At 41.3% G+C, this 22,108-nt stretch overlaps 2 protein-coding genes across 2 annotated transcripts in view; one reads left to right on the top strand and one right to left on the bottom strand.

Annotated features, from left to right (window-relative positions):
* The window catches only part of abcg8 (ATP-binding cassette, sub-family G (WHITE), member 8), a 53,364-nt gene extending 50,606 nt beyond the window's left edge, over positions 1-2,758 (bottom strand). Inside the window, exons 1-2 of the mRNA XM_072264963.1 lie at positions 2,747-2,758; positions 2,496-2,606 (exon numbers count right to left, since the gene is read on the bottom strand). Coding sequence (XP_072121064.1) covers positions 2,496-2,606; positions 2,747-2,758 — 123 coding nt within the window. The remainder of the gene's footprint in view (positions 1-2,495; positions 2,607-2,746) is intronic.
* A 434-nt stretch (positions 2,759-3,192) lies between these two features.
* abcg5 (ATP-binding cassette, sub-family G (WHITE), member 5) overlaps positions 3,193-22,108 on the top strand; it is a 28,628-nt gene continuing 9,712 nt past the window's right edge. The window contains exons 1-8 of the mRNA XM_072264964.1: positions 3,193-3,338; positions 7,498-7,619; positions 8,875-9,011; positions 10,141-10,236; positions 12,742-12,874; positions 13,974-14,113; positions 14,538-14,667; positions 21,548-21,761. Of these exons, the coding sequence (XP_072121065.1) occupies positions 3,193-3,338; positions 7,498-7,619; positions 8,875-9,011; positions 10,141-10,236; positions 12,742-12,874; positions 13,974-14,113; positions 14,538-14,667; positions 21,548-21,761 (1,118 nt within the window). The remainder of the gene's footprint in view (positions 3,339-7,497; positions 7,620-8,874; positions 9,012-10,140; positions 10,237-12,741; positions 12,875-13,973; positions 14,114-14,537; positions 14,668-21,547; positions 21,762-22,108) is intronic.

Here is a 22,108-nt window from a genome sequence, read left to right as displayed (position 1 = left end):
ATTTCTTGGAGGTGCTGGCAATTGTGAAGAAAGAGTTGTTGAATGTGGAGACCAGTGGAGTGGAAGCACCAGGGAATCGCTATCCCTGCTCTATCCAGCAGAGGGAGAATGTACTGAAGAACAGTTAAGAGATTAAGCTACTTAAATCAAAGTCAAAGTCTGTCCTGAGCCTTGTGGCCCATCAGGCCGTGAAGTGACTGAGAGTATGAGAATCTGCCCCCCTCCCCCCACCGGATAGGATGCCAGTCTATAAGAGGGCTGTTAAATACCTCGCTCTTGAAATATAGCCCTAAAAAGCTATTTTAACATTCACATATAAATCATTTTAAATATCTGCAGCATTTCTAAGCATAGAACTTAAAAAAATAATTTCTTTAAACCTAATAAACTAAGAGCAACTCACTGAATACTGGAGGAACTCAACCAGTCAGGTAGCAGCTAAGGTGGAAAATGAACAGTTAGCATATCAGGTTGAGATGTAGACTGTTGACTGTCCATTTCCCTCCGTAGATGCTACCTGATGCTAAATACCTCCAGCGTTTTGTACATTGCTCCAGATTCTAGCACCTGCAGTCTCATGTGCATCTAATGAAATAAGAATTCAATTTAGAGGAAAATCTTTCCAGGTGCAAGTTTTATGACAATGGTCAGCATCAAAACAGCTAGTCACAATGACTCAAGTTACAAAACGCTTACAAGCAGCCACATCAGTTTGATTGAAAATCACATCTGGTGCCTATTGTACAGTGATCCACAAATCAGTTCTATTGGTGAAGAGATGTTTCCCAATAATATATTATTGTGAAGCCAAACAGTAGTGAAATAAAATTAAAGTGAACAGTTAAATTAATACAATGCCTTTAAAAATACAAGATGTCTTGAAATTTTAAAGCCAATTCACTATTTTTGAAGTTGTAATTGGTAACTGTATTTAGTTAACAGCTACATAAATCACTGAAGGATAGAACACCTGCATCTTCAGATTGAACATTTTCCACCTTTCACATCTCTCATTTAAAATTCCCCCGTCACTAGCTTCTGCAAATCCTGGTATAATACCACATGCATTCACATGGGAAACTTCATGTATTCTGAATAGTGAACTTATTCCCCATCTTCAAGCTTGAGACACAGTTCCTTACTAATAACCTTTAACAAAGGCTTTAATATAAGGGTTGACGCAATAATTTTACTTTCTGGAAACTGGCTAACGTCAGACTAATCCATAGATATGAGTAAAGTACTGCACAAGCGTGCAATGTGAAATTAAAAAAATGCTGCAGACACTCAGCAGATCAGAGAGCAAGGCTGAACAGGGAGTGAGGCAAGGTTAGTTCAGGTCAACGAACTTTCATCACTTTCGAATTCTTATCAAAGATCATTGGCTTGAAATGTTGACCAGATCTCTTTCTCTCTAAATCCTACTTAACCCGTTAGGTTCAGTGCTGTTTTCATAACATACTACCAGTACATTATTTGGTTGTATTTGTTTAAGATTTGAGAGTACGGAAACATCTGCATTCCATGTCAAACACTTTTGGTTATCGATGCCTTTCGGTAAACAAAGAGCAAGCATCACATACAAAATGCTGGAGGAACTCAGCAGGCCAGGCAGCATGCATGTAAAGGAGTAAATAGTCTACGTTTCAGGCCGAGACCCCCCCCCCCCCATCAGGACTGTAAAAATAAATGAGAAATCAGAGTAAGAAGAAGTACAAGGTGATAGGTGTAACCAGGAGAGGGGGTGGGGTGAAGGAAAGAGGGGGCAGGTTGAATGGTGAAAGAGATAGACGGCTGGAGAGGGGGGATTCTGATAGGAGAGAGTAGAAGACCACGGAAGAAAGGGAAGGGGAAGGAGCGCCAGAGAGAGGCGATGGGCAAGTGAAGAGATAGGGTGAGAGAGGGGAACGGGAAGGAGTCAGCATGCAGTCCGAGAGAGACCACCTATCCTGTCTCAAACGGATAAAGTGTTCGTGAAGAACTTTGCATCCATCTCTTGCTGCATTTAGTTTCTCTACCATTAAACATGAATATTCAAGACAATTAGGGAAGAGTTCTGTGTGTCTCTTGCTTCAGTGTGGTCACGATGCCATCACCAAACAGCCAAGTTTAAATTACACCATTTCACGTATATATAAATAAACAGCGCGGAGTATGTCCTTCCGGCCCTTCCAGCCCTACCTCGCCAGCAATCCCGACAAACCCTAACCTAATCACGGGACGAATTGGACTGTGTAAGGAAACCGGGGTATCTATGGGGCGGATGCATAGACGGAACTCCGTACTCCAAAACGCCCCGAGCTGTCACAGCATCGCGCTAACCTCCACGCACCCGTATTTTGTCCAATGCAACATTAAATCGTTATCAACAGTCTCTCAAAATAGAGACGTTACCATTAAAATTGTACTTCTACGCTTGTTTAATACAGAACAGCTTTAAGTAAATAGCTAGCTAACAGTGAATCTAGATCTTCCGAACAAGAGAAGTCACTCGCCTCGTAACTAAGGTCCAGCACTTGGAGTAAGTTGGGTTTGCCGCTGTAGGTGAAGTAAAGGCTACTTTCTTCCTCCAATGTACAGAACACCTGATCTTGGAGATGGCCAATCTAATTTAAAAATACAATGGAAATCAACTAAAATAGTTATAACTCGTACAGAATAGAACTCAATCAAACTTATAATTGTCAAAACCCAAACGTCCCAGAGTTAGTTCTGGGCAGTTTCAGCTCACGACTGGGTCACTCACATTGGGCTCCATGCTTTTGGTCAGGATGCTTGAGGGGCGATTGAATTCTGCGGATCCTGGAAACTGTGAACCTTTTCCCCATAAACAGGCAAATAATTAATCAATCCACGGCGACAGACGCACCGATGGGCTTTAGTATGAGCAATGACCTCTGCGATCGCGCAGCCATGCCCGGGAGTAAAGGGAACTCGATACAAGGCGGGGGTTGTGGGTTTAAAGGCAACTCGGTGCACCGGGCCCGCCTCACGCCGTTCCTGGGGCAAGGGTCGGAACCGCCTCGCGCCGCGCCGGGCTCAAAAGGTCGGAATACCGGCTCCAATTGCCCATCTTCCCCGCAGAAGAAAGGCAGTGGAATACCCTGCTATCATTTTGCTTAAATGGGTGTTTTGATACTTGTTTATTTTTAACATTTTTTTTGTAATTTACGGTATACTGTGTTCTGGAACATGAGCTGTATGGAAATAACCGGCGTGGAAGTCACTTCGTCGGCGAATTTATCTCCTCCAAATAGCGCGTGCAGCAACCCCGACTCTCCGGGAAAAGCAAAAGCGAATTGCACGCTCTGTGTAAGCCACTTCAACTACACCGTCAGGTAAACACACCCCTCCCTCTCAGTTTTTGCGGGTGGCTCCAATTCAAATGTAAATGAATAAATTTAGATCAGGTCAATTCAGTGCAATTTATTCAGAAAACACTGCAGTGCGTACGAAAAACAAACAAAAAAAAAATAAATGGGTCCCAATTTCTGGTTGCTCCCTTGTAACTCATTGGATCGCCAGCGATGAAAATTTTCCCTATTGGAAAGTTAGAGAATACTGATTTGTGATGAAAGCAGAAATGAAAAAAAAATTTTTGTAGCTAAGGTTGAATCCCTCATTGAGGATGTTGGTGCTCAGAGTAAACTGTAAAATATCCTCCATCAGGTACAAAGTTAGCGTAAAATTGTGATCTATCTGTCAGCAATCAGACTACTGGTTTAGAAGCCATGCATTATCGAAACTGCATCTATATTTAATAGAATCAGATGTATTATCACTGTAATATGTGCTGAAATTTGTTATTTTGTAGCACCAATACATAAAAATTACAATAAATGTTGCAAAATAGAAATGCGAAGCATTTCATGGGTTTATGGACCATTCGGAAATCTGATGGCAGAGGAGAGGAAGCTGTTCCTATGACATTGAGTGTGGGGTCTTTAGGCTCCTGTACCTCCTCCCTGGTGGTAATGAGAAGAGGGCATGGCTCGTTGGTGATGGTCATTAATAATGGATGCCACCTTTTGAGAATGTCCTTAATGGTGGGGAGATGGAACTGGCTGAGTCTAGAACCCTCTGCTTAGAAACTCCATATCCAACCAGACAGAATGTTCTCCACTGTACATCTGTATGTCAGAGGAGGGAGATGGAAGTGGACCCAAATGCAAAACACAGACACAGAAGTACTAGGAACTGGACTATGTTCATTAAGAATGCTGGGGAAGCCAAGGAGTGAGGACAAAATGATAACACAAAGGTAGACATAGAGTGACAAACCAGAAAACCTGGACTTGGACTTGGGACTTGAACTTGGCGGGGAACTCAGGTCATGACTTGCAACTCAGGTCTTGGCAGGGACTCAGTACCTGGGTCTAGACTTTGCTCTTGGCTTGGACTCAGACTCGGACTTGGCCTTTGCTTGGACTTGGCTTGGACTTGACTCTTGACTTGGACTAGGGTCAGACTTGACTTAGACACAGGACACAGAACACTGAGCCGGGGCTCCTCCTTGGACACAGGACATTGAGCCGGGACTCTTCTTAGACACAGGGCGCAAAACACTGAGACCGCTCCCCCCTCAGGGTAGCAGAAAATGGCCGGACCTACCCAGTGGAGGACAGAACATGGAGAAACAAAACCACACAATGATAGACTGTTCTTTATCTTGACACGAAAAGGCTCCAAGTAGCAGCAAGCCCTCGACGTGCAGCTCTAGTCTCACTCCAGTGGTTTAACTTGATGGGGATTCTGACGAGCTTACTGATGAGGACGGTCCAGCAAGAAATCACTGGACCCCAGAGCTATTTATATTGCCAGCCTGAAACGAGAATCAGGTGCCTCAATTAAGGTGCCCAACGGAACAAGGGGGGAAAGGAATAGCCAGAATACGGAATCCATGGACCGGACCATGAACAGGAATATGGACTTCATGGACCGGACCGTGATAGTATCCACCCCCTCTATGGGAGCCTCCTGACAAACAAACAGGCTTGCCTGGATTATCAAGGACCCAGGTGGGTGGGAGGGTTTTCAACAAGAGGGAGCCCTGGATGGCGAGAGTTTAACGACAGTGTCTGTGTCGCTGGGTCCATGTTTGACTGGGTCGTTCTGTCATAGGAGGGTGATGGAAGTGGACCCAAGTGCAAGACACAGACACTGAAATACTAGGAACTGGACTATGTTTATTAAGAATGCTGGGGAAGCCAAGGAGTGAGGACAAAATGATAACACAAAGGTAGATGTAGAGTGACACACCAGAAAACCTGGACTTGGACTTGGGACTTGAACTTGACGGGGAACTCAGGTCATGACTTGCAACTCGGGTCTTGGCAGGGTCTTGGCACCTAGGTCTAGACGTGGCTCTTGGCTTGGACTCAGACTTGACTCGGCTTGGACCTGACTCTCGACTTGGACTTGGAACTTGACTCTTGACTTGGACTAGGGTCAGACTTGACTTAGACACAGGACACGGAACACTGAGCCAGGACACCTCCTTGGACACAGGACATAAAGCCGGGACTCCTCTTAGACACAGGACACAAAACACTGAGACCGTTCCCCCCTCAGGGTAGCAGGAAATGGCCGGACCTACCCAGCAGAGGAGAGAACACGGAGAGACAAAATCACACAATGATAGACTGTTCTTTATCTTGACACGAAAAGGCTCCAAGTAGCAGCAAGCCCTCAACGTGGCCCAGAAACTACAGACAGCAGCTCTAGTCTCACTCCGACAGGTTAACTTGACGGGGATTCTGACGAGGTTACTGATGAGGTTACTGACGAGGATGGTCCAGCAAGGAATTACTGGACCCCAGAGCTATTTATGTTGCCATCCCGAAACGAGAATCAGGTGCCTCAATTAAGGCGCCCAACTGAACAATGGAAAAAAGTAATAGCTGGAATATGGAATCCACGGACCAGACTGTGTACCGGAATGCAGACTTCACGGATTGGACCTTGGCACTGTAGAAATTTTCTAGAGACTTTGGTGACATCTCCTCAAACTCCTAATGAAGTACATCTGCTGATGTGCCATCTTCATGACTGCACCAATGTGTTGATCCATATGAAGATTCACGAGACCCTCAGAGGCCAAGTTAGAGGTTGACCCTCGAGGCAGAGTTTGCTAGACTCTTGATTGGTCAGGACATAAAGGGATATGGGGAGAAGGCAGGAGATTGGGGCTGAGAAGGAAAAAGGGATCAGCCATGATGAAATGGTGGCACAGACTCAATGGGCCAAATGGCCCAGTTCTGTTCCTATACTTTATGGATATGGACTTATTATTGCAGTAAGTTAAAAAACCTAATGAATAGTGGAAAGCATTTAATGTTAGAATATAGTATTAATGGTAAGATTCTTGGCAGTGTGGAGCTTTGAGTCCATAGGACACTCAAAGCTGCTGCACAGGATGACTGTGTGGTTAAGAAGGCATACGGTGTATTGGTCTTCGTCAACCATGGGATTGAGTTCAAGAGCTGAGAGGTAATGTTACAGCTATATAGGATGCTGCTCAGACACCACTTGGAGTACTGTGCTCAGTTCTGGTCACCTCACTACAGGAATGTTGTGTAAACTATAGAAAGGGTGCAGAGGAGATTTACAAGGATGTTGCCAGGATTGGAGAGCATGCCTTATGAGAATAGGTTGAGTGAACTCGGCCTTTTCTCCTTGGAGTGACAGAGGATGAGAGGTGACCTGATAACAGTGTAAAGGATGATGAGGGGCATTGAATGTGTGGATAGCCAGAGGCTTTTTCCCAGGGCTGAAATGGCTAACACGGCAGGACACAGTTTTAAGGTGCTTGGAAGAAGGTACAGAGGAGATGTCGGGGTAGTTTTTTTACACAGAGAGTGGTGAGATCGTGGAATGGGCTGCCGGCGACAGTGGTGGGTGCGAATACAATAGGGTCTTTTAAGAGACTCTTGGATAGGTACATGGAGCATAAAAAACTTGAGGGCTATGGGTAACCTTAGATAATTTCTAAACTAAGTACATGTTCGGCACAGCATTATGGGCCAAAGGGCCTGTACTGTGCTGTAGGTTTTCTATGTTTCTATGTTTCTATTTATAGACCTTTATTCTATCATGTGCATTTCTACTCCTAAATCTTGTGGTTTTATGGTCTTAAAACTGAGTCCACACCAAACATTACAAACACCCATTTACAATCATCCCATTTTATTCTTTCCACATTTCCATCAACTTCTTCCCAGCTTCTTCCACCCACCTACACACTCGGAGCAATTTACAGCGTGAATTAACCCAACAACCAGAGTATCTTTGGAATGGAGAAGAAACCAAAACATCCAATCTCGTAGAGAGATCATGCAGATTTGAAGTCAGGATTGAGTGCAGATTGCTGGAGCCGTGCTGAATAGATGTACCACCTGTGGCACTGTGCAAATAAGGGTCAACTGGAAGATGATGGATTTGGAAAATTGTTATGATTTACCGACTATCTGTTGTCTTTTGTTTCATGTGTTCTTGCAGTGAGAGAGTTGGGCCTTGGTGGGACGTACAGTTGTACCTTAAAAAGTGGACAAGGCACATCCTGAAAGATGTTTCATTCTACGTGGAAAGTGGACAACTTATGGGAATTTTAGGAAATTCTGGTAATTAATTTATGGATGTTAAAATAATCATTTTGTATTGCTTAATACCTTCTTTATTCTCAAATAACTTGCATTTTCTATTAGTTTGACTCATTTTACCCATTTTCCTCAGATTTACACATCCAAATTAGGTCAGATTACTACAAAAAATATTTACAAGAATACACCATTCAGTGCCTTCTCATTCTTTACATTCATAGTCAGTGGTTTCAATACAATCCTAATACAGATCTAATACATTCCTATACATCAGGGATGGCCAACCTTTTACATTCCATGTGTCAATTTTTTCACTCACGAGTTCAGATGCACCATACAACTCTTGTACCCCTATTCAATTGTTGTAAAAATATGTTAATATAGAACTTGTGCGTGAAAAAAATCGCAGTGTGAAAAAATTGACGCATGGAATGTAAAAGGTTGGCCACCCCTGCTGTACATCAATAGTACCTGCTGCCTCTCATGTGGCCCTCTGGGGTGACATAATTAAATATAAAACCACAATAATTAAAGGGCTTCCTCACACATCCAGGTCCCTCCCTATCCAGTAGCAGAAGAACCCCGTGCTGTGGTCCTTCCCCACCAAGATTTTGCAGTGGCTGCACCAAGCTTCAGTGCGTTTCTCAGTACATACCCCAGCAGCATGGAATGTGCCAGTCAGACATCTCTGTGTCCTGGCAGATCAACAACATTTGGGCAGACCAACACCATTCTATTAGTAGATTTTTGCAAGTAGACAATGCTGCTTGATCAGCCTCTTTCCCCCATTGCCGAACTTAACCTGTCTCTTTAAGAAATTCCTAGGTTCTATTTGCCATCTTCCCTAACAATATTTCAGATCTGGCGACAGAAACAAACAATACCTTATTGTCTAAAAATATAACATTACCCTGCTCAATTGCAATGCTTCATAAACAATACTACAATTTGCAATATGCAAATAATTTGAACTGAATTTTGGGCACTTCAGAAAATGATCACAATTTCCAGTGCGGTTTGGCCATATTAAAGACTGTTTGTATTTTTGCCACCATTTTGCTAAAGGTGCTTGCCCATTATCTGGATAATATCAGCAATTTCAGCATTGATTGAGCATTTGAGTTGCATCTACCTCATCTGGTTGCCCACCAGACTATCCTGCCAGTGTGACAGACAATTTAACATATATAATAGCATGAAGGATTGAATTATTTTTATTTTGATATATAAATAAATTTTATTTAAAAATATCCTAGTTCAAACTTTATTTTTTTAGGGTCTGGAAAGACTACCCTGCTGGATGCAATTGCAGGAAGATTACGAGGGCCAGCTAACCTAACTGGTGATGTATATGTGAATGGATGCAAAGTTAGGAAGGAAGATTTTCAGGACTACTTTTCCTATGTTTTACAGGTAATGATAGTGTCGTAAATATTTTGTAACAACGTGTCTACAGCTGTAATATTTTGATGTACACATTTATATCCTGATTCAAGAAAAAAAACCACAACATACTTGCTTAGAAACTGTGCAATGAATGTTCAATATACTAATTCCTGGAATGAGAATCTGGTCTGTGAGGAAATTGCTTATATTCTTTGAAATTTAGAAAAATGAAAGGTGCTGCCTTTACTTTTTTTTCTCTCTGTATTGGGTTAAGAATGTCTACAGTACATGGAGACTAAATTTGAGGACTTTATTTATTTTTCAAACCAGCGATACTTGCTGTTAGCCAGAATGTATCTTTATAGTCCTGAGAATTTGTAGAAGGGAAGGGAAACCTGTATCACTGTATTTTTGGTTGTATCATTTGCTCTGATGCAACATTCTTTACTTTTGAAGATTGTAAAAGAAAGGATTTATTAGACTGTGACTAAGACAAAAGTGTATTGACTAATAAATGTCAAAAGAACAGAAATGCAAGTTTAATTTTTCTTTCCTGGAATGATAGATTAATCTATCTTTGTATACTTTTTATTCTTTTTTATTCCTTTTTATCCTGGTGTCTACCCTCTTCCATCTTGGCCAAAAATGACAACTGTTTATCCATTTCTGTAGATGCTGCCCGACCTGCTGAGTTCCTCCAGCATTTTGTGTGTGGCTTTGTACACCTTTTTTTTCCTTTTGAACAGAGATTTCAGAGGTAATGGTGATGTTAAGGTTTTCGTTCCTGTTACAAAAATGTTGCTCAGCTAATCTGGAGTGCTGCATAATAACACATTTGGCAAGTATTCATGTATGGTTTGGTACTGAATTATACAGATAGCTCATCCATGCTGAATTAAGGAAAAATATCTGATTTGTGACATGTTCAACGAAAAAAACATCAATCAGTAGTTATTATTGCAGCCGATTATTTGATAGATCGTAATGGACAGAGTGTGAGTGTTTGGTGAGGCTTGATTGCCAAAATGAGGTTTTGCAGTTGAAGCGCTTCCTTAGACATCGATAATAGTAACTAGTGGGCTCTTAAAGTAGATAATAATGAATCATTTTGTGATGAATTTCCAAGGTGAGCTCACTCCACCTGTTTGTTTTTCAGAGTGACAATTTACTCAGTTACCTTACAGTGGAGGAAACACTGACATACATAGCTTTGCTCACACTTTGTGGAGATACCAATGCCATCACAGAGAAGGTATATTTACTTTTCAAATTGGTTTAACGTGAATAATTTGTGAAATGACATCATCAGTGGCAAAATACAGATTACGCATTCTTATGCTTTGTTTTTCTAATTGTCTTATGTTTGTCACAAGTCTTATGCTTCTAGAATTCCAGTATTTTCCTGTTCTGACCAATCATGCTCCCACAAGAACTATAGTTTTCTCCGACCCAGTTTGTGGCTTTGTGAGGGGCAGGTCATACCTTACAAGCCCGATTAAATTCTTTGAGAAAACAATGAAACAAATTGATGAAGGTAGAGCAGCGGATGTGGTATATAGGGGATTTAGTAAGGTGTTCAACAAGCTTCCTCATGGTAAGTTCATGTAGTGAGTCAGGAGACACGGGATCCAGAGAAACTTGGCTGCATGGATTCAGAATTAGCTTGCCCACAGAAGGTGGAGCGTGGCAGTAGATAATGCGCATTCTGCCTGGAAGTAGGTGACCAGTGGTGTTCTACAGGGATCTGTTCCAGAACACCTGCGCTGTGATTTTTTTTTACAGACTACTTGGATCAGAAGGTAGAAGGGTGGATTAGCACGGCTGTGGATGACACAAAGATTGGCAGCGTTGTGGAAAGTGTAGACGGTTGTTGCAGGTTCCAACAGGAAGTTGATGGGACGCAGAGCTGGGCTGAGAAGTGGCGATGGATTTCCGTCTGGAAAAGCGTGAAGTGATTCAGTTTGGAAGGTTTAACTTGAAGGCAGAGTACAAGGTTAATGGCAGGATTCTTAGCAGGGTGGAGGAACAGAGAGGTCCTGGGGTCCACATCCATAGATCCCTCAAAGTTACTGTGCAAGTTGATAGGGTGGTTAAGAAGGTGTAAGGTGTGTTGGCCTTTAGTAGTTGGGAGACTAAGTTAAAGAGCCATGGTAGTGTAGTGGTTAGTGTGTTACTATTACAGCTCAGGGCATCGGAGTTCAGAGTTCAATCCCAATGTCCTCTGGAAGGAATCTGTACATCCTCCCCATGGAATGCATGTGTTTCGCCCGGGTGCTCCAGTTTCCTCCCGCAGTCCAAAGACGTACCGGGTAAGTTAGTTGGTCATTGCAAATTGTCCCGTGATTAGGTTGGGGTTATATCAGGGTTGTTGGGGCGGCACTGCTTGAAGGGCCAGAAAGGGCCCACTCTGTGCTGTATTTCTAAACAAAGAACTGTGAGGTAATGTTGCAGCACTATAATACTCTGGACAGACCACATTCAGAGTATTGTGATCAATTTCTAGTTATAGGAAATGTATGGTAACTTTAGAGACCCTCTAAAGTTGACTTACCAGGACACTGCCCGATTTGGGAGTGTATGTTATGAGGACAGGTTGAGCAAGTTTGGGCTCTTCACTTTGGAGCGGAAGAGGAAGAGCAGTGACTTTAATAGAGGTAAATCAGATAAGGGTGGCGGAAGGAGATACACCAAAGGAGGTGTGAGGCGCTACTTCCCTCCGCTAGCCTGGAGTTCACCGTTGGGCAAGGTGTAGCACCTGCTTAACCCCTCCCGATCAGGGTCACATGAAGCCATGGAGCAGGTGGTGGTTGTATGAGCACCCGGTGCACATCATAGGTCCTGGTTACACAACTACTGACACCAGGCAGGTTATACTTACCTGAGGAAAAAGAAGTAATTTTTCTTAGCCTCAGGTTTTTCTTGAGAGGGACATGAACCTTCTGAAAAAAATGGCAAGATTTCTAACAGCTGCGTTTGATACTTCAAATGGAATTTTCCAACAGATTACGTTCTCTACACTCTCTGGCAGTCTGCAAGAACTGTTGCAGATTTTAATCCTGTATTAATTTTATTGAACTACTTTATTAACTCATAAAAATTCATTTAAAAATATTATATGGCTTGGTGCACTAATCTTTCACTTAATGCTTTTTATACATAGATGTGCTATACCCTGTGAAGATGCTAGAGGGATATATTTGATAGGTTCATAAAACACTGAACAGCTCCTAATTGCCCACCATTGAGAGCATCTACCATAAACGCTGCCTGGGCAGGGTGAAAAGCATTATCAGGGATGCATCTCACTCTAACCATGGACTTTTCACTCTCCTCCCATCCGGTAGGCGCTACAGGAGCCTCCGCTCTCGCACCAGCAGGCACAGGAAGAGCTTCTTCCCTGAAGCTGTGACACTGCTGAACCTCTCATCACAGCGCTAAGCAGTATTGCATCTGTATTGTACTGTCTCAGTACTTTTATATTTGTGTGCTGTAGCACTTTTTTTATTTACAGTTATTTTGTAAATAACACTATTCTTTGCATTTCTGGTCAGATGCTAAAATGCATTTCATTGGCTTTGTATCTGTACTCGGCACAATGACAATAAAGTTGAATCTAAATCTAAATCTAAAACTTCATTGAAAATCCAACGAAGGGTCTTTGGCCTAAAACGTTAACTCTGTTTCTATTCCCACAGATGGGTCCTGACCTTTTATAAAGAAGATTTCATTAACTGTTCTTGTGTATTGATATCTACAGGTGAAATCTGTCATGTTAGAGCTTAGCCTAAATCATGTAGCCAATCAGGTGATTGGTGGCCGTGTGTTTCGAGGAATTTCAGGTGGTGAAAGACGTCGGGTCTCTATTGCTGCACAGCTTCTCCAAGATCCAAGTAAGACAGGATATAACATAGCTTCAATCGACTTTCACCTTGGCGCAGTGAAATTGTTATCTGCATAAATATTTTTGTTTTGTATAGAATCTTTAATAGTCATTGGCCATCTGAATGAAACATTCCAGTCAGTCATGTAGGAATTAATGAAGGCATCAATCTCAGAATGAATTTTGTGCTGGATATGTAAAACTATCTGAGAGGGATTTTCAAAAATGGTGTATTTTAATAAGTGTTTAAAATTCAAATATCATAGGAGGAAAGATGAATTCCACTCTGAGCACACTGTAATTGGCCATAACTTCTTAACAATTTGATTTTATCAATTTATGTGTTATAGTGAGCTTGTGACTCGCTGGAGTTTAGAAGAATGAGGGGTGAATCTGATTAAAACCTGTTGAGTATGGAAAGGCCTAGATAGAGTGGATGTGGAGAGGATGTATCCTATAGTAGGAGAGTCTAAAACCAGAGGGAACGGCCTCAGAACAGAAGGGCGTCCCTTCAAAACAGAGTTGAGTAGGAATTTCTTTAGTTGGAAGCTGGTGAATCTGTACAATTCATTGCCATGGACAGCTGTGGAGGTCACGCCATTGGGTATATTTGAAGTTGAGGTTGATAGGTTCTTGATTAGTAAGGACTGAATTAACTGGTCTTGTGTATTGATATCTACAGGTGAAATCTGTTATGATAGAGCTTGGCCTAAATCATGTAGCCAATCAGGTGATTGGTGGCCATGTGTTTCGAGGAATTTCAGGTGGTGAAAGACGTCGGGTCCAATGTCATATGATCTAAATATTTGTTTATTTGATCAGCAAATTCTTTTTCTTTGTGTTTACTTATGTATCTGGAGCTTAAATGTATATTCTCTAGAGATTTAATATGATTACAATTGTTTTATGCTGCTGTTTGTTTTAAACAATCATGACGATAGGATACTAAGCATCAGTTGGAATGTAATTAGTTAAGTTTGAGATATCTTGGTGAAAAGCCAACCTCTGGCACTGTAGCTATTGGAAAAAAATTACACAAGACTGGAAGATCTAGATTTTTCTAAGGAAGTGTATGTTATATTTCAATATGTGTCTTTGTTTTAAATCAGAAGTCATCTTACTCGATGAACCAACCACAGGTCTGGATAGTATGACGTCCAACCAGATTATTCATTTACTCTCCGAACTAGCTCACAAAAATCGAATAGTTATCCTGTCAATTCATCAACCTAGGTCAGAACTTTTCAAGGTGAGCATGCTCTCAGTGTCACTGATTAAAGATTTCTAAATTTGGGAGACAGAAGCATTAACGTCGTTTCAGTGAGAAAATGCTGAATCAGCTCGCTTAGCTGGGCCAAGGTTCTGAAATAATTGGAATGAGGTGTGATTTTTGGAGAAAATCCTTAAACCTGCTGTCAGAAAGAAAAAAAATCATCCTTCATCTAGAAAAATAGACATACTTTCAGAAGAGGTAAAAAGGAAAAAAAAAAGAAATACCACAAGTCATAACATAAGTTGCAATGCACAACTCCCCCATTGTGCTCTGAAAGATTAAGATGCGCTTTGGGAACGTTCCCACATTTCTGTACTTATCTCAATTGCATGAGCTTTTGTTTTGTTACTGCACAGGTACAGAAGAGACCATTTAATTTTTTGATTTCAAATTTCTCAAGTTATTTGACAGAATTGCAATAATGAGTTGTGGAGAGTTGGTGTTCTGTGGTGGAACCGAAGATATAGTAGAATTTTTCGGAAGTTGTGGCTATCAATGTCCTGAATATTGCAATCCATTTGATTTATATGGTAGGTACTATAATCGTTTTTATGTGTCTTACATGGAAAAGGGAAAAAACATGAACACCATAAACTGGAAGTTAGCAGCTCATCAGACAAGGCATGCTAGCATCAGCTTCTAAAAGACAAAAATAGGCTAAAATTAAAGTTTCAAACAACAATGCATCTTTTTCTGTATTGGTTACTGATACAACTTTTTATGTCTATTAACAAATCTAATCTAATCTAAAAATATTAGCAACTTAAAAAGAGAAAATTCCATTAAAATGTCATTTTGATTCACACTTTTAAGGAAGAAAACTAGTGCAGGTGCTTGGAATACTGCATTTGGACATTGAGCCAAAAATAATATTAGGAGGGAGGTCAAATGAAATATAGAAACATAGAAACATAGAAAATAGGTGCAGGAGTAGGCCATTCGGCCCTTCGAGCCTGCACTGCCATTTATTATGATCATGGCTGATCATCCAACTCAGAACCCCGCCCCAGCCTTCCCTCCATACCCCCTGACCACCATAGCCACAAGGGCCATATCTAACTCCCTCTTAAATATAGGCAATGAACTGGCCTCAACTGTTTCCTGTGGCAGAGAATTCCACAGATTCACCACTCTCTGTGTGAAGAAGTTTTTCCTAATCTCGGTCCTAAAAGGCTTCCCCTCTATCCTCAAACTGTGGCCCCTCCTTCTGGACTTCCCCAACATCGGGAACAATCTTCCTGCATCTAGCCTGTCCAATCCCTTTAGGATCTTATACGTTTCAATCAGATCCCCCCTCAATCTTCTAAATTCCAACGAGTACAAGCCCAGTTCATCCAGTCTTTCTTCATATGCAAGTCCTGCCATCCCAGGAATCAATCTGGTGAACCTTCTTTGTACTCCCCCTATGGCAAGGATGTCTTTCATCAGATTAGGGGACCAAAACTGCACACAATACTCCAGGTGTGGTCTCACCAAGGCCTTGTACAACTGCAGTAGTACCTCCCTGCTCCTGTACTTGAATCCTCTCGCTATAAATGCCAGCATACCATTTGCCTTTTTCACCGCCTGCTGTACCTGCATGCCCACTTTCAATGACTGGTGTATAATGACACCCAGGTCTCGTTGCACCTCCCCTTTTCCTAATCGGCCACCATTCAGATAATAATCTGTTTTCCTATTTTTGCCACCAAAGTGGATAACTTCACATTTATCCACATTAAATTGCATCTGCCATGAATTTGCCCACTCACCCAACCTATCCAAGTCACCCTGCATCCTCTTAGCATCCTCCTCACAGCTAACACTGCCACCCAGCTTCGTGTCATCCGCAAACTTGGAGATGCTGCATTTAATTCCCTCATCCAAGTCATTAATATATATTGTAAACAACTGGGGTCCCAGCACTGAGCCTTGCGGTACCCCACTAGTCACCGCCTGCCGTTCTGAAAAGGTCCCGTTTATTCCCACTATTTGCTTCCTGTCTGCTAACCAATTCTCCACCCACACCAATACCTTACCCCCAATACCGTGTGCTTTAAGTTTGCACACTAATCTCCTGTGTGGGACCTTGTCAAAAGCCTTTTGAAAATCCAAATATACCACATCCACTGGTTCTCCCCTATCCACTCTACTAGTTACGTCCTCAAAAAATTCTATGAGGTTCGTCAGACACGATTTTCCTTTCACAAATCCATGCTGACTTTGTCTGATCATTTCACCGCTTTCCAAATGTGCTGTTATCACATCCTTGATAACTGACTCCAGCAGTTTCCCCACCACCGACGTTAGGCTAACCGGTCTATAATTCCCCGGTTTCTCTCTCCCTCCTTTTTTAAAAAGTGGAGTTACATTAGCCACCCTCCAATCCTCAGGAACTAGTCCAGAATCGAATGAGTTTTGAAAAATTATCACTAATGCATCCACTATTTCTTGGGCTACTTCCTTAAGCACTCTAGGATGCAGACCATCTGGCCCTGGGGATTTATCTGCCTTCAATCCCTTCAATTTACCTAACACCACTTCCCTACTAACATGTATTTCGCTCAGTTCCTCCATCTCACTGGACCCTCTGTCCCCTACTATTTCTGGAAGATTATTTATGTCCTCCTTAGTGAAGACAGAACCAAAGTAATTATTCAATTGGTCTGCCATGTCCTTGCTCCCCATAATCAATTCACCTGTTTCTGTCTGCAGGGGACCTACATTTGTCTTTACCAGTCTTTTCCTTTTTACATACCTATAAAAGCTTTTACAGTCCATTTTTCTGTTCCCTGCCAGTTTTCTCTCATAATCTTTTTTCCCCTTCCTAATTAAGCCCTTTGTCCTCCTCTGCTGAACTCTGAATTTCTCCCAGTCCTCAGGTGAGCCACTTTCTCTGGCTAATTTGTATGCTTCTTCTTTGGAATTGATACTATCCCTAATTTCTCTTGTCAGCCACGGGTGCACTACCTTCCTTGATTTATTCTTTTGCCAAACTGGGATGAACAATTGTTGTAGTTCATCCATGCAACCTTTAAATGCTTGCCATTGCATATCCACCGTCAATCCTTTAAGTGTCATTTGCCAGTCTATCTTAGCTAATTCATGTCTCATACCTTCAAAGTTACCCCTCTTTAAGTTCAGAACCTTTGTTTCTGAATTAACTCTGTCACTCTCCATCTTAATGAAGAATTCCACCATATTATGGTCACTCTTACCCAAGGGGCCTCTCACGACAAGATTGCTAATTAACCCTTCCTCATTGCTCAAAACTCAGTCCAGAATAGCCTGCTCTCTAGTTAGTTCCTCGACATGTTGGTTCAAAAAACCATCCCGCATACATTCCAAGAAATCCTCTTCCTCAGCACCTTTACCAATTTGGTTCACCCAATCTACGTGTAGATTGAAGTCACCCATTATAACTGCTGTTCCTTTATTGCACACATTTCTAATTTCCTGTTTAATACCATCTCCAACCTCACTACTACTGTTAGGTGGCCTGTACACAACTCCCACCAGCGTCTTCTGCCCCTTAGTGTTACGCAGCTCTACCCATATCGATTCCACATCTTCTCGGCTTATGTCCTTCCTTTCTATTGCGTTAATCTCTTCTTTAACCAGCAACGCCACCCCACCTCCCCTTCCTTCATGTCTATCCCTCCTGAATATTGAATACCCCTGAACGTTGAGCTCCCATCCCTGGTCACCCTGGAGCCATGTCTCTGTGATCCCAACTATATCATAATCATTAATAACAATCTGCACTTTCAATTCATCCACCTTATTACAAATGCTCCTTGCATTGACACACAAAGCCTTCTGAGGAGATTTCACAAAGAAATCTGAGGAGATTGCTTTTAGGGTGAATCAGAAAAGAGTGTGGGAGGCAAGGAGAGAGTTTGAGGAAAGTATTGCAAAATGCTGAAACATAGAACATTTAAAAAGCACAGACAGGTGCATAGGTAGGAATGGTGTAGAAATGGGGCTTCTATATATGAAAATGCAAGATTAAATGATAAAGTAGGAATCACCTCTGGCTGAAGATCACTACATTTGTTTTAAGCATGATTTTAGCACTCAGATACTTGACCCTGCCATTTTTGAGATTAGAGCTTTCTCCTCCTGTTAGCTGTTTAATTGTATGCCAACATTAAAATAATTAAATGTGATAGGATTACAAGACTTCAGGGAAATCCACAGGAAAGAATACTGCTTATGCTGTGAATCCGAGTTAGAAAATTCTCATGTGGCACCATTGGTTAGAGAAGTGGACTAATCTTCTGGTACACCTGCGTGAGTGTTGGGGAAGGGCACTTGTAATCATGGGCACGCAACTACAAATTTTATTTGCAGGTTTCAGGCACCCTTGAAGGGACATTCCAATTTTCTGCAGTGGAGATCAGGAAGTAGAGAGAGAAACGGTGTCTGAAGGGTAAGAATCAGGTCACCATGTGAGGCTAAGTAGAAGCACACAGAAGATTTGTTGGGGAGATGCAGAGTGGGTGGTATAAAATGTGGGGTCAAGGATCAGAACTTGGGACAGTTGAGTGGTTAAATGGTGGAGGTGGGAGTATAGATTGGAGATCTTACCAGGACTTCAGAGTGAGGTGAATGATAGAGGGGACAAGCTCAGGGAAATTCATTTGGATTCGTAGATCGTACATTTACAGTGCCCTGTAAAGGTATTCAGCCCCAACCCTTTGTTTACATAAATGAGTACTACAACCAGGGATTTTGATCAATTGAACTGAGAGTTTTTATTTGTGACAGCTTAGAGATTGCAGAGTCTTGAACTTCATCTCCAGTTGCAGGCACTGACTTCTGCCGCTCACTCAGAGTGACTGTTGGCATCACAGTGGGCTCTCTTTAACGTGCCATTCATCTCCAGCAACCAAGTTTAGAGGGGCGGTGTGACCTAGGTAGTATGGCTTTGGTTTTCATATTTTTTCCACTTTTTCACAGTGGACTGCATTGAGTTTCAAGGTATGTTCAGTGCCTTTGAGATGGTCTTGTACCCTTCCCCAGATTTGTGCTCCTCTATTATCATTTCCCTGACTTGTTTTGAATGCTCTTTTGTCTTCATTTTGGCTTGTTCTGTTGAAAATCTACCATACTGTTGGAACTTAAAGTGAGAGAGGACATTTATTCTTATGAATTCATTGAAAGCAGGTGATCCTCCAATTTTCTACATCAACAAATTGGGCGAGCTGGTAAGTTAATATCTGAGGAAAGGTAGCATTGTACTTACAAGGGAAATTAATACTTCTTCAGCTTCACAATTTTGGTTTTTAATTTTTAGTTCATTATTGACAGGTGTTTGATTTGTTTTCTTTTGATTTGACATGATGCACAATATTTTGTAAATTAGCGCAAAAATCCTACTTCAATATATTTTAAATTTAGAAAATGAGACATAAAAATGTGAAGATAATTGTGGGGCTGAATACTTTTTCAAGGCAATGTATCTGCTATCATTGTCTTCACTGGGATTAATTGGAAAAAAATCAGTGGCATCCTGGCAGATGGAAGGTTAGTAATGTCAGAGGCTCTGAAGGCGAGGAACTTCAGAAGCTTGGGAGTCATGTGTTCGATTGATGTGCAAATTGTACCAGACAGACAAGGGAGATATCCACTAGGAAATGTCTGGTCAAATTTCTGAAGTGACCTGGAAATTGTATTTCACTCCAGGAAGCATTTTCAATGGCAAAAGCCTGAGAGCAGTAGAGTGTTGCAAATGTTTCAGGTTATTGACCTCTTATTCGAACTGTGTTTGACAGTGAGTGCTGTTGAAAGGTGCATGCATTTTCAGTATTGAGAAAGGCAATCAATTTGATCACCTCCAGCTGCATTTCCCCCTTTTAACAGATGGCACAGCTGCACACATACTATCGAATGCTGAACATCGTGCAACAAACAAACCGACGATGTCAATCCGCAGAGTTTGTAGTTAATAGTACAGCAATAAGAGCTTTCTTTGCCATCTGTCAGAGTCAATTTTACTTTAGTGCTAATTTAGACTGATTAAAAATAGTTTTCTTTGCGTAGGGTGTCACAAATTCCCCATTTAGTACACCTTACTTTATATTTAAGAGTAAATTGAAACATTGAGATGTGTATTAGATCCAGAATAGAGCACAAATGGAAATGCACAGAAAGTGGACATAGTGATTTTAGCTACTCTTGTATGAACAGTTTGTATCAGTTTACCCAGTATCAGTGATGGAATCTGTCTGAACAATGCTTCAATTTGTTTATTTAAAATTAGATATCCATGTACAAGAAGGCATAACTGTTGGCATGCCATTGAAAAGGTGAGGTCTTTTTGTACTGGAGAGGGTGGAGATTCATTAGGATGTTGCCTAGTTTGGAGAATCACAGTTATAAGGAGTGATTGGGAAGGCTGGGGTTGTTTCCCCTGAAGCAGAAGATAATCTGATGGAGGTATATAAAGTTATGAGAGCAACGATTTAGGTAGATAGTAAGAGTCTTTTTCCAAAAGGGCAAAGTTTAAAAGTGACGAGTTACTTTTCAGAGGACTCTAGGGGGTGTTTTTCATACAAAGTGGTTCTGAATCTGGAATGTGCTGTCTGAGGAGGTGGTGAAGGCAAATACTCTTACAACAATTAAGGAGCATCTATCCAAGATCTTGATTCACCAAGGCATAGAAGGCAGTTTTTAACCTCTTCATCACGAAGGATGATTGCATTTCTTACTTTAATAGCTAGAAGGTCCATTTTGTTGAATTGGAAAGAGATCAACCCTCCTACAGTATTTCATTGGTTTTCACAAACTATGGTGTGTCTGAATCTGGAGAATTAGAAGTGCAGTTTATGACCCTTCTATTAAGTTTGAAAAAATTTGGAGGCCATTTATTCAGCATTTTCATTTGATGTAATTTGATCATTTCCAAACTTGTTTTATTTCTCTGTACTGTTGTTGGAGGGGAATGGAATCGTCGACGCTGAGGTTTTCTTCTTTTCCATTTTTAAGTTGTTAGTTTTGCCCAAGTCTTTTAGTTTAGTTTAGTTGTTTTTTTTTCTTTTGGGATGGGTTTTTTTTTCTCTTTTTCTTTCTTTTTTCTTTTTTTTTTGCTTTATATTATCCGTGATCAGTTCTACATGTATGGGAGTTTTGGTAATTTCCACTATTTGGTTTTGCAATTACTCTTTTTTTAAATGTAACAATACATCTCATATTATCTGTATTATTGCTATGTTTTGTTTCTATATTTCAAAATTAATAAAAAGATTGAAAAAGAAAGAAGGCAGGTTGAATGGGTGCAGCAGTTGGTGTGTAGCTGGTGGTGGACTGAAGGCCTGTTTCTATGCTGTATGACTCCAGGATTCTATGACCCTGTGAAAAGACTTAATATTAGTTTGATGTGAACTGAACTGTCCATTTCTACACCTGTTAACTTGTTAAAATTTCCAGTGGACCTGACATCTGTTGACACCAGAAGCAAGGAGAGAGAAATTGAGACTTACAGCAGAGTCCAAGAAATTTCAACATCCTATCAAAATTCAAGAATATTTAATGACACCCTGCAGCTTATTGATGCTGCAAAGAAAACAAAACAGTTGACATCTATTCCTTTCAAGAACACAGCTTCTCCAAGCGTACTCTTCAAACTCTGGATACTGATCAGGTAGAAAGAACATCTGCAAGGATATCTTGCACTAAGTGTTATATCTGATAACATTTATTCCATTTGTGGTTTATTTTAATATAGATTAGGTATTGAGAGTGTGCAACTGTACAGATAGCACTTACTCACCAAAAACCTGTTGAGTTTGGGTTTCACCAGTACTGTCCTGCCCCTGACATTCCCACAGTCTTGGAACAGGCGAAGGGTTAAATTGCAGATGTAGAGTGAGAGCAACTGCCCATGCCTATGCCATCGGGCAGCAGCTGACTGAATGTGGCGTTCAGAGGAGTGATGAAGCTGACTGACGTCAATGGGTGTCCTGGGAAAATCACTCCAAAGGTTTCACA

Source organism: Mobula birostris, chromosome 8 (genome assembly GCF_030028105.1).
Source record: "Mobula birostris isolate sMobBir1 chromosome 8, sMobBir1.hap1, whole genome shotgun sequence".
NCBI lineage: Eukaryota > Metazoa > Chordata > Chondrichthyes > Myliobatiformes > Myliobatidae > Mobula > Mobula birostris.
The sequence above is the reverse complement of the archived record's forward strand: the minus strand, read 5'-3'. Positions and strand labels throughout refer to the sequence as shown.